Source organism: Oncorhynchus gorbuscha, linkage group LG09 (assembly GCF_021184085.1).
Source record: "Oncorhynchus gorbuscha isolate QuinsamMale2020 ecotype Even-year linkage group LG09, OgorEven_v1.0, whole genome shotgun sequence".
Classification (NCBI taxonomy): Eukaryota; Metazoa; Chordata; class Actinopteri; order Salmoniformes; family Salmonidae; genus Oncorhynchus; species Oncorhynchus gorbuscha.
The window spans coordinates 31,343,090-31,355,857 of NC_060181.1; the positions used below are offsets into that span (position 1 = coordinate 31,343,090).

Here is a 12,768-nt window from a genome sequence, read left to right on the forward strand (position 1 = left end):
GACTACCTCAAGCTCTAAACCCTCAGGAGGTAGTAGTCACACCTGTGGGGAGAGGGGCATTCTTCTTACCAAACTACATGACCTTTGTTTTGGAGGTGTTCAGAACAAGGTTAAGGGCAGAGAAAGCTTTGTTGTAGAGCGTTTAACACCAAATCCGGGGAGGGGCCAGCTAAGTATAATACTGTATCATCTGCATATAAATGGATGAGAGAGCTTTCTACTGCCTGAGCTATGTTGTTGATGTAAATTAAGAGCGTGGGGCCTAGGATTGAGCCTTGGTGACAAGCAGTGGCTGAGACAGCAGATGTTCTGACTTTATACACTGCACTCTTTGAGAGAGGTAGTTAGCAAACCAGGCCGAAGACCCCTCAGAGACACAAATCCTCCTTAGCCGGCCCACAAGAATAGAATGGTCTACTGTATCAAAATTTCTGGCCAAGTCAATTAAAAATGCAGCACCACATTGCTGAGAATGAATGGCAATGGTGACATCATTGAGGACATTTAAGGTTGCAGTTACACATCCATAACCTGAGCGGAAACCAGATTGCATACCAGAGAGGACTATAGACATCTAGAAAGCCAGTCAGTTGATTATTATCACGTTTTTCCAACACTTGATGAACATGGCAAAATAGATATATACCTATAACAGTTCGGATCAGCTTGATCTCCCCTTTAAATAAAGGACACACCATGGCTGCCTTCTAAGCAATGGGAGCCTCCTCAGAGAGGAGAGACAGGTTAAAAAGGTCAGAGAGAGGCTTGGCGATGATAGGGGCAGCAACCTTAAAGAAGAAAGGGACTAAACCATCTGGCCCAGAGGTTTTTTTGTGGTCAAGTTTAAGGAGCTCCTTTAGCACCTCAGACTCAGTGACAGCCTGCAGGGAGAAACGTTGTAGCATGGCAGGGGAATAGAGAGAGGAGGATCGGGGCTCGTCGCATTAGAAGGGGTGGGAGATTAGGACATGTTGGACGGGCTATGAGGCATGGCTGAGTGAAATAGGAATCCGGACTTAATGAAGTGGTGATTAAAGAGCTCAGCCATTTGCTTCTTGTCAGTAACAACCACATCATCAACATTAAGGGACATGGGCAGCTGTGAGGAGGGTTTATTCTCCAGGTCTTTAACTGTTTTCCAGAACTTCTTCGGGTTAGACCCACAGAGAGAGAACTGCTCCTTAAAGTAACCAACTTTGGCCTTCCAGATAGCCTGAGTGTACGTATTTCTCATTTGCCTGAACGAGAGCCAGTCAGCCTGAGAATGCGTGTGCTGAGCCTTTGGCCAAATGCCATTCTTGAGGTGGAGTAACTGCAAGATCACGGTCGAACCAGTGGCTAAACCTATTTCTAAGCGTCCATGCGTCTTCGTCAGAGGGGATCAAGCTGATTCTATACTATTTTACAGAGGCCAATTCATGGAGGAATGCTTGCGCATTAATGTTTTTTTTTAGCAAGTCTCTATGACAAATCAGGACAGGTCGTTTCACTGAGCAGCCATTACGAACACAGGCTGTAAAACAGTGATCACTAAGGAACCATACAGAAAACACCAGGCTGATACCTTTCAGGATTATTTGTGAGGATAACATCAAGGAGAGCAGCCTTTTCTGTGTGTTTGGAATCATACCTTGTGCAATTGGTAATCATCTGAGAAAGATTTCGGGACTCCAATTGCTATAGGACTAGGTCAGGTGTTTATTTAAAAACATTTTTTTGAACCTTTATTCAAATCAAATGTATTTTATATAGCCCTTCGTACATCAGCTGATATCTCAAAGTGCTGTACAGAAACCCAGCCTAAAACCCCAAACAGCAAGCAATGCAGGTGTAGAAGCACGGTGGTGAAAACAGCAGGTCTGGGACAGGTAGCACGTCCGGTGGACCGGTCAGGATTCCATAGCCGCAGGCAGAACAGTGGAGCAGCAGCAGGTGGACTAGGGACAGCAAGGAGCCATCATGCCAGGTAGTCCTGAGGCATGGTCCTAGGGGTCAGGTCCACCGATAGAGAGAAAGAAAGAGAGAAGGAGAGAATTAGAGAACGCACACTTAGATTCACACAGGACACCGAATAGGACAGGAGAAGTACTCCAGATATAACAAACTGACCCTAGCCCCCCGACACATAAACTACTGCAGCATAAATACTGGAGGCTGAGACGGTTCAGACAGTGTAAGGGGCCAGTAGAGAGCTTAGGGCAGGTTGGGTACAGGCCGGTGCTGATGGAGGACGGTAAGCACCCAGGAACAGTCAACAAAGGGCTATTTGAAAGTGTAATGCTTAAAAACAGCAAATCAGACTGGGGACAGACTTGGTGGAGACAACCGAGCACTGAAGGTGATCCTTGGTAAAAATGGCCATTCCCTCACCTTTGGAAGATCTGTCTTACTGAAAAAGGTTATAACCCGAAAAGTTATCAGTATTCAAAACACTCTTCCTTAACCATGTCTCAGTCATGACCAACACATCTAGATTGGAGCTGTGAACCCATACTTTCAATTGATCCATTTTAGGTAATACGCTTCTCGTGTTAACGTGCAGAAAACCCAGGAAATCAGGGAAGCAGATATCAGAGCACGTCAGAATTGGGGCTAACAACAGTAGATGCGGCAGGGTGTACATGCACATTTCCAGATATCATCAGCAGTAATACAATCAAGGTACGGCGGAAGGTCAGTCAATCTGGAAAATGTCAATCTGAAAGTTTCGTCAAGTGCAGTCGCAAAAACCATCAAGCACTTTGATGAAACTGGTTCTCAGGAGGACCGCCATAGGAAAGGAAGACCCAGAGTTACCTCTGCTACAGATGATAAGTTCATTAGAGTTACCAGCCTCAGAAATTGCATCCCAAATAAATGCTTAACAGTTCAAGTATCAGACACATCTCAACATCAACTGTTCAGATTAGGCCTTCATGGTTGAATTGCTGCAAAGAAACCACCACTAAAGGACACCAATAATAAGAAGAGACCTGCTTGGGCCAAGAGACACGAGCAATGGACATTAGACAGGTGGAAATCTGTCCTTTGATCTGATGAGTCCAAATGTGAGATTTTTGGTTCTTACCGCCGTGTCTTTGTGAGACGCAGAGTAGGTGAACGGATGATCTCTGCATGTGTGGTTCCCACCGTGAAGCATGAAGGAAAAGGATGAGGTGTGGGGGTGCTTTGCTGGTGACACTGTCAGTGATTTATTTAGAATTCAAGGCACACTTAACCAGCATGGCTACCACAGCATTCTGCAGCGATACACCATCCCATCTGGTTTGCGCTTAGTGGGACTATCATTTGTTTTTCAACAGGACAATGACCCAACACACCTTCAGGCTGTGTAAGGGCTATTTGACCAATGAGGGGAGTGATGGAGTGCTGCATCAGATGACCTGACCTCAGCCAGCAAGTGCTCAGCATATGTGAGAACTCCTTCAAGACTGTTGGAAAAGCATTCCGGGTGAATCTGGTTGAGAGAATGGCAAGAGTGTACAAAGCTGTCATCAAGGCAAAGGGTGGCTACTTTGAAGAATCGCATATTTTAACTTATTTAACACTTGTTTTGGTTACCTCGTGATTATTTCATATGTCATACTTGTGATGTCGTCACTATTATTCTACAATGTAGAAAAAAAGAAAGGAAAACCCTTGAATGAGTAGTTGTGTCCAAAAATACAACGATTATAACAGCGAGAACTAGGAAGAGAAAGACGGGGAGATGAACAGGAGATATAAAGAGAGAGTAAAAGGAGCAAGACTGCTTTGGCTAGCACATCATTACCAGCCTGTTGCTTTGAACCCAGCAGGAGCTGCAGTGCACCTGTCTCGCACACCTGTTTAAGACAAAGCCACATGGGCTGTTCAGTTGATGTAATCATTCATTTGTTGTTCTTTTCCCTCCATCCATTCAGTCTGGTTCAAGTGGCAACAGCTGACTCACCCGTCAGGCTCAGGTGGCTGCAGGGTTTAACATTTAACATAAATCAGTCTATTTAGTTACACAACATCACCCACACGGAATGATGCAATGCTATCGTTGAGTGATGATAGTTGGCTGACCTGCCAACCAACAACCGGCAGCCATTAACCTTTCACTCTGGTGTGTAATACTATCAGCCTCAAAACATCAGTTGAACAGGTTTACACTTTGATGATGTCGGCAGACACACACACACACAGAATTGGATGACCTCAATAATATGTAACTAATAATATCAAACTTCTCGTCTCGATGCTAACGTTGCCAACAGAGCATTCAACTCTAGATGGTTCTTTGTCAATAGTTAAATGCTTACAAATGCAGAACAAATTTAATTTCAGTTACCTGTTGGTACAAACACTGGAGATCCTGCTTATTTCCTGGTTTAGAACCTTTTTGACCCTGTGATGTCGTGTTTTGCTCATTCCACTGTCATGCTCTGCCAAGTTCCAACCTGACTTGAAAGTTCCTCCTCAGCATGATGTTTTCTGATTCATTTTCCCTTCGGTGTGCATCATGTTTGTTGTTTTGGGAGAGAGGCGCCTTCTCCTCTCCTCCTTACGCTTTCAACAAAAGTCCTTTTTTCTGTGGCGAAGTTTGGACAGTTTAGACGTGTGTTGAGAAGGGTAGCTGTATACCGTCATTGCCTGTCTTTAAATCAGTATTGACTACCTCCGTGACGTTGTCCTGAGATTTAGAGTATAATGCTTCATTACATCTCTCCCTCTCTTTAACTGAAGGTTTTCTCTCTATCTGAAGGTTTTCTCTGTACACTACTTTATTCATTGTCTTGTTGTATTGTTTCCTACAGAGAAGCTGTTTGGAGAGATCCTGAGCTGGGACCTAGAGGAGGCTGTGTCTCAGCTGCCTCTGAAGCCAGGCCAGTCTGTCACCCTCACTGTTAACGTCAAAGTCAGACTGGACTTCTCTGGAGGAGCGAACCTGCTACAGGACCTCAACGACGGTGAGTGGTTGAAATTCCAGATGAGCCCCAAAGGTCTCCCAATCAAAATGATCCAGGAGCTCTGCGACCAACTTTGTCAATAGAATCTAAACTCTTTTAGACAGGAGACAACATACATGGATTACCAGCACCCCCACACTCAACAACAGTGGTGTTCCCAATATAGCACCATTCTATTGGTTTTGGGTTTTGCCTTTCTGGGAAGCATTGGGTTCCCAGCTCCATGGCCCCATAGCACTGGTTAAACATGTACTGCAGAGTTGAGTCTCTGTGTACTGCCCTACCTAGTAGCTGAGTGTTCCAGAGAGGTGTTGAGACTGAGGTTCGTTATCTCATCAAACATTTAACAGACATAACCATGCAAACAGCGGACTTCAGCCCTAACTTCTTTCTCCTTTATTTATCTGCCTCCCTCATGTCCTTTCTCTGTCTCCCACTCTCTCTGTACTCTTTCTCCTATGTGATGTGCTCCTGCATACATGAGAAGAGACCAGAGGAGAATAGAACTGAACTGACATGTTTAACTCAGCGGCCCATCTCTCTCTCTCTCTCTCTCTCTCTCTCTCTCTCTCTCTCTCTCTCTCTCTCTCTCTCTCTCTCTCTCTCTCTCTCTCTCTCTCTCTCTCTCTCTCTCTCTCTCTCTCTCTCTCTCTCTCTCTCTCTCTCTCTCTCTCTCTCTCTCTCTCTCTCTCTCGCTCTCGCTCTCTGTCTGCCCCTGCCCCTCTCTATCTTTGAGGCTATTTAACAGATACTTTTTAAAGTTTTAATTAGCGTAGCAGTAATCATGGCCCCTGAATGACAGAGATAAGGCAAACAGTGCTTCCTTAAACAACAAACCCCTGAAACCCTTGTGTATTTTGTTGGTGACATTCTGGACCGACTCTATGTTCTGCTGTAACTGGCTGGATCTTATCTGCTACTCCCAAGTCCTAATATGTAGTTATTTCTGGGTAATGCATTAATACGGTTACTGCTGAGGCTTATTAGTGTTATTGTTTAGCGGTGCTCGGAGCTGTGGGTTGATTTGAGTATTGCACCCTGCACTAATTCAAGTTGGAAATGTTGACATTTTGACAAACAGAGTGCTGCATGCTAATATGCCTGATGAGGTTTGGAATTACATTGAATTTGAATTCACTGCAAACTATTGAAAGAACAATGTGGCATAATATGTCTTAAAGACAACATTTTCTGGTTATATTCATGTAGTTCACTGGTTTTGTGGTTGAGAAGACATCATAGACCCCACATTACAACCAAACGGTCTCTGTTGCTACCAGGTCAATCTGTCTTCATGACAACAGCATGGTGTCTTGGGAAAGACCTCATACTGTAATAGGCTAAATATCTTCTTCCTTTCGTCCTCAAGTGATAACACCTCAGAAAGGGTTTTGAGGCATTCAGTGCTGTTTCCATGAATATTGACCCCATCCAGCCTGAAGGTGCATGTATAAAACAGACTCTTGGCCCTGTGTGGGAATTGAATGGATCCTTCACCACTGAGCTGCATGTTTGGCGTGGGGATAAGCATCAACCGCTAGCGGATCTCTCCCTCCCGCCGGCTCGCTCTCTCTCGTTCCATATCTCTCTCTCCCTGTCCCTACCTTTCTCTCCCTCTTTCCCTCTCTCCCACCCTCCCTCTACGCCCTCTTTGTAGGATAATTAATGGCAGCTCGTGGCATGCATAGTGTGTCAGAAGCATTCTGATCTGAAATACTCTTATCTTTCTCGCGTGCGCGAAACTCTCTCTCGCGCTCTCTTTCTTGTCAAATAAAATAAAATTGTATTTCTCACTTGTGCCGAATACAACAGGTTTACTAGACCTTACAGTGAAATGCTTACTCACAAGCCCTTAATCAACAATGAAGATTTAAGAAAAATACCTACATGCAAGTAGTCTGGTAATTACAATATAGAATAATTCTGCACGCCCAATTTTTCAGTTTTTGATTTGTTAAAAAAGTTTGAAATATCCAATAAATGTCGTTACACTTCATGATTGTGTCCCACTTGTTGTTGATTCTTCACAAAAAAAATAGTTTTATATCTTGTTTGAAGCCTGAAATGTGGCAAAAGGTTGCAAAGTTCAAGGGGGCCGAATACTTTCGCAAGGCACTGTACATTGATTGAAGTGGATTTAACAAGGGACCTGGTCAGTCTGTCATGGAAAGAGCATGTTTGTACACTCAGTGTATGTAGTCCATAGTACATACGGAGGTACTCCAAACATAACTGATCTCAAAAATCTATTCTATCACCCATGTACTGTAGGCAAGGTGTAGGAAGACTGCTGGCTCACCTACTTTCCAGACCACAAACCTGCAAAGGACCGCTTTACCCTCGGACGTCCCCTTTTAACTGCTTCCAAATCAAATCTAAGTTTATTTGTCACGTGCGCCGAATACAACAGGTGTAGTAGAGTACAGTGAAATGCTTACTTACAGGCTCTTAACCAATAGTGCGAAAAAAAGGTATGTGTGTGTGTGTGTGTGTGTAGGTAAGTAAAGAAATAAAACAACAGTAAAAAGACATTTGAAAATAACAGTATCAAGGCTATATACAGACACCTGTTAGTCAGGCTTATTGAGGTAGTATGTACATGAAGATATGGTTAAAGTGACGGTGCCTATATGATGAACAGAGAGTAGCAGATAGTGATGAACACAATGCAGATAGCCCGGTGAGCCAATGTGCGGGAGCACTGGTTGCTCGGGGCCAATTGAGGTAGTATGTACATGAATGTATAGTTAAAGTGACTATGCAGCAGTGTAAAAAGAGGGGTTGGGTTAGGGGGGAGGCACACAATGTAAATAGTCTGGGGAGCCATTTGATTACCTGTTCAGGATTATTATGGCTTGGGGGTAAAAACTGTTGAGAAGCCTTTTTGTCCTAGACTTGGCACTCCGGTACCGCTTGCCATGCAGTAGTAGAGAGGCCTTTTAGAGGGAGTCACCATGACCTCAGCCCTTACACATATTTTTTGTAAAGAACATGAGAAGAACAAGATGTAATTTCCTCCGATTGTGGTTTAAAAAGAAAGAGAGGAAAGGGGCTGATGAGAGAGAGAAGGGCTCCGTTTAACCAAACTAAAGGACTATCGCCGCCTAGCACTCACATCTGTCATCATATCATAGATCTACAGGCAATGCAATCGCCATCGCACTGCACACTGCCCTAACCCATCTGGATAAGAGGATGTATGTAAGAAAGCTGTTCATTGACTATAGCTCAGCATTCAACACCATAGTACCCTCCAAGCTCATCATTAAACTCAGGTCCTGGGTCTGAACCCACCCTGTGCAACTTGGTTCTGGACTTCCTGACGAGCCGCCCCCAGCTGGTGAAGGTAGGAAACATCTCCACTTCGCTAATCTTCAACACAGGGGACTCACAAGGGTGCGTGCTCAGCCCCCTCCTGTACTCCCTGTTCACCCTTGACTGTGTGGCCAGGCCGCCTCAAACTCAATCAACTTTGCAGACAACACAACAGTAGTAGACCTGATTACCAACAATGATGAGACAGCCAAAAGGGAGAAAAGTGAGGGCCCTGGTGGAGTGGCGCCAGGAAAATAACTTCTCCCTCAACGGGCTCTAAAGAGGGTGGTGCATCCTGTTCACCCCGCTACCATCCAGAAGGTGAGGTCAGTACAGGTGTATCAAAGATGGGACCGAGAGACTGAAAAACAGCTTCTGTTTCAAGGCCATCAGACTGTTAAACAGCCATCACTAGCCGACTACCACCCGGTTACTCAACCCTGCTGCCATATAGACATGGAATCACTGGTCACTTTAAAAATGTTTACATCCTGCTTTACTCATTTCCTATGTATGTACTGTATTTTAGTCAGTGCCACTCCGACATTGCTCGTCCTGATATTTATGTATTTCATAATTCCATTATTTTACTTTTAGATTTCTGTGTATTGTTGTGAATTATTGAATCCTACTGCACTGTTGAAGCTAGAAACATAAGCATTTTGAAACACTGGCAATAACATCTGCTAAATATGTGACCAATAAAATGTGGATTTGATGAGACAGATAAAGCCATTGAGAACAGGGGGTTGCAGAGGTGCCGAGGGGTTCATTCATTGATTCATACCTAGACCAGTTTATCCCTCTCATTGAGTCCAGAGGGGTACTACAAAGCCAGATCAATGAGTTAGCCAGCTAACTTTGATAAACGACAGGCGGCAGGTAGCCAGGTGGTACCCTAGTGATGGGCGACAGGTAGCCAGGTGGTACCCTAGTGATGGGCGACAGGTAGCCAGGTGGTACCCTAGTGATGGGCGACAGGTAGCCTAGTGGTACCCTAGTGATGGGCGACAGGTAGCCAGGTGGTACCCTAGTGATGGGCGGCAGGTAGCCAGGTGGTACCCTAGTGATGGGCGGCAGGTAGCCAGGTGGTACCCTAGTGATGGGCGACAGGTAGCCAGGTGGTACCCTAGTGATGGGCGACAGGTAGCCAGGTGGTACCCTAGTGATGGGCGACAGGTAGCCAGGTGGTACCCTAGTGATGGGCGACAGGTAGCCAGGTGGTACCCTAGTGATGGGCGACAGGTAGCCAGGTGGTACCCTAGTGATGGGCGACAGGTAGCCTAGTGGTACCCTAGTGATGGGCGGCAGGTAGCCTAGTGGTACCCTAGTGATGGGCGGCAGGTAGCCAGGTGGTACCCTAGTGATGGGCGGCAGGTAGCCAGGTGGTACCCTAGTGATGGGCGGCAGGTAGCCAGGTGGTACCATAGTGATGGGCGGCAGGTAGCCTAGTGGTACCCTAGTGATGGGCGGCAGGTAGCCTAGTGGTACCCTAGTGATGGGCGGCAGGTAGCCTAGTGGTACCCTAGTGATGGGCGGCAGTTAGCCTAGTGGTACCCTAGTGATGGGCGGCAGGTAGCCTAGTGGTACCCTAGTGATGGGCGGCAGGTAGCCTAGTGGTACCCTAGTGATGGGCGGCAGGTAGCCTAGTGGTACCCTAGTGATGGGCGGCAGGTAGCCTAGTGGTACCCTAGTGATGGGCGACAGGTAGCCTAGTGGTACCCTAGTGATGGGCGGCAGGTAGCCTAGTGGTACCCTAGTGATGGGCGGCAGGTAGCCTAGTTGTACCCTAGTGATGGGCGACAGGTAGCCTAGTGGTACCCTAGTGATGGGCGGCAGGTAGCCAGGTGGTACCCTAGTGGCGGGCGGCAGGTAGCCTAGTGGTACCCTAGTGGTGGGCGGCAGGTAGCCTAGTGGTACATTTACATTTTAGTCATTTAGCAGACGCTCTTATCCAGAGCGACTTACCCTAGTGGCGGGCGGCAGGTAGCCTAGTGGTACCCTAGTGATGGGCGGCAGGTAGCCTAGTGGTACCCTAGTGACAGGCGGCAGGTAACCTAGTGGTACCCTAGTGATGGGCGGCAGGTAGCCTAGTGGTTAGAGCGTTGGACCCGAGCTGACAAGGTAAAAATCTGTCGTTCTACCCCTGAACAGGGCAGTTAACCCACTGTTCCTAGGTCGTCATTTAGTTAAATAAAGGTAAAAATGTGAAAATAAATGGTACGTATAAGCTGGAATTAGAAGCCTAAGTGGTGTTGTCCATTAGTTTATTCCAATTGGGGGAGGGGAAAATAATAAAGGAACATTTCAAATAAAATATACAGTACCAGTCAGTTTTTTCTTTATTTTTACCCAAATTTTCTACATTGTAGAATAATAGTGAATACATCAAAACTATGAAATGACACATGTGGAATCATGTAGTAACCAAAAAAGTGTTAAACTAATCAATTTATATTTGAGATTCTTCAAAATAGCACGCTCTTGTCATTCTCTCAAGCAGCTTCATGAGGTAGTCACCTGGAATGCATTTAAATGAACAGGTGTGCCTTGTTATAAGTTAATGTGTGGATTTTCTTTCCTCAATGTGCGATACAGAAGATAGTCCATATTATGGCAAGAACAGCTCTTATGAGGACTGCCATAGTTACCTCTGCTGCAGAGGATAACTTCATTAGAGTTACCAGCTGCAGAAATTGCAGCCCAAATAAATGCTTCACAGAGTTCAAGTAACAGACACATCTCAGCATCAACTGTTCAGAGGAGGCTGCGTGAATCAGGCCATCATGGTCAAATTGCTGCAAAGAAACCACTACTAAAGGACACCAATAATAAGAAGAAACTTGCTTGGGCCAAGAAACACAAGCAATAGACATTATACTGGTCAAAATCCTTAGGTCTGATGATTCTTTGAGATTTTTGGTTTCCAACCGCCGTGTCTTTGTGAGACACAGAGTAGGTGTACAGATTATCTCTGCATGTGTGGTTCCCACCGTGAAGCATGGAGGAGGAGGTATGATGGTGTGGAGGTGCTTTGCTGGTGACACTGTCAGTGATTTTATTTAGAATTCAACGCACACTTAACCAGCATGGCTACCACAGCATTCTGCAGCGATACGCCATCCCAGCTGGTTTGCGTTTAGTAGGACTATTATTTATTTTCAACAGGACAATGACCCAACACTCCTCCAGGGTGTATAAGGGCTATTTGACCAAGGAGGAGAGTGATGGAGTGCTGCATCAGATGACCTGGCCTCCACAATCACCCGACCTCAACGCAATTGAGATGATTTGGGATGAGTTGGACCACAGAGTGAAGGAAAAGCAGCCAGCAAGTGCTCAGCATATGTGGGAAAATACTGTTGGAAAAGCATTCCGGGTGAAGCTGGTTGAGAGAATGCCAAGAGTGTGCAAAGCGGTCATCAAGACAAAGAGTGGCTACTTTGAAGAATCTCAAATATAAAATATATTTTTATTTGTTTAACACTTCCTCATGATTCCATGTGTTATTTCATAGTTTTGATGTCTTCACTATTATTATACAATTTAGAAAATAGTGAAAATATATAAAAACCCTTGAATGAGTTGGTGTGTCCAAACTTTTGACTGGAAATGATGCAGACATTTACATTGATGCAATCTACAATCTATTTGCAATATTAAAACTCATCTTCCCCCTACAAAAAGAAGAAAAAAAGAAGATATTCATGCTTCACCAATACTGCCATACCAAGCACTAACTGCTCATTTGATCGAAAATGAGTTCATGTCATTGTTGCAACAGAAAATACATGCTTAATCATGTGGACAAGTATTCTGCCTCTATTGTATCTATTGTGTTTTGGAGGAAATGGGGTCTTGTTAGCAGTAACTACATAAAGTTACTGTGAAACCAAGGTAAATAAAATACCCTTTTCTCAGTTCCATGCTATGAGCAGTTACGTTCTTTTTGCTTTGTAGGGCAGAATAGAGCTTTCCATAAGTTCTCCTAAACCTGCGTTTACCACTGACCTTCATTTCTGTGTTTATCCCCCCAAAAACATTCATTTCACTATAGGCTTTGGCCATTTAGCAAAGGCAGAGTTAATGCCTACAAAACAAGATGCCATTACTATTCCTCTCTCTTCCTCTATAATTTAGAAGACACCGTTGCACAAACAACATACTGATTTATGCTACACCAGCACTGGTATCGGGCTGTAGAAGAGGGAGAGAGACGACTGAAGTGGCGAACTGAGTAAACTATAACAAGTGATACGCCGTTTGGACGCGTGTATTGTCACGTTTAACAAGCCAAACATTGAAATGCTGTTATAGAAGGTCAAGTAAAAACCTAAACGGGTCCGTGCATTAATACTGGTATATTGTAAAATAAGGTATATAGCCCTACTTGGTGATAAGCATTAACAGCTAGCGTCTCTCGCTCTCTCCCCTCTCGCACTCGCACTCGCTCTGCATTGATATGATATATTTTGTGTGTCCATCATCTCGTTTGAGAGTGATACTCTTTCGTCTGTTT

At 44.9% G+C, this 12,768-nt stretch overlaps 1 protein-coding gene across 1 annotated transcript in view; it reads left to right on the forward strand.

Annotated features, from left to right (window-relative positions):
• Positions 1-12,768, forward strand: part of LOC124044351 (trafficking protein particle complex subunit 9-like) — a 393,465-nt gene that overhangs the window by 161,398 nt on the left and 219,299 nt on the right. Inside the window, exon 19 of the mRNA XM_046364005.1 lies at positions 4,782-4,934. Within this exon, the coding sequence (XP_046219961.1) occupies positions 4,782-4,934 (153 nt within the window). The remainder of the gene's footprint in view (positions 1-4,781; positions 4,935-12,768) is intronic.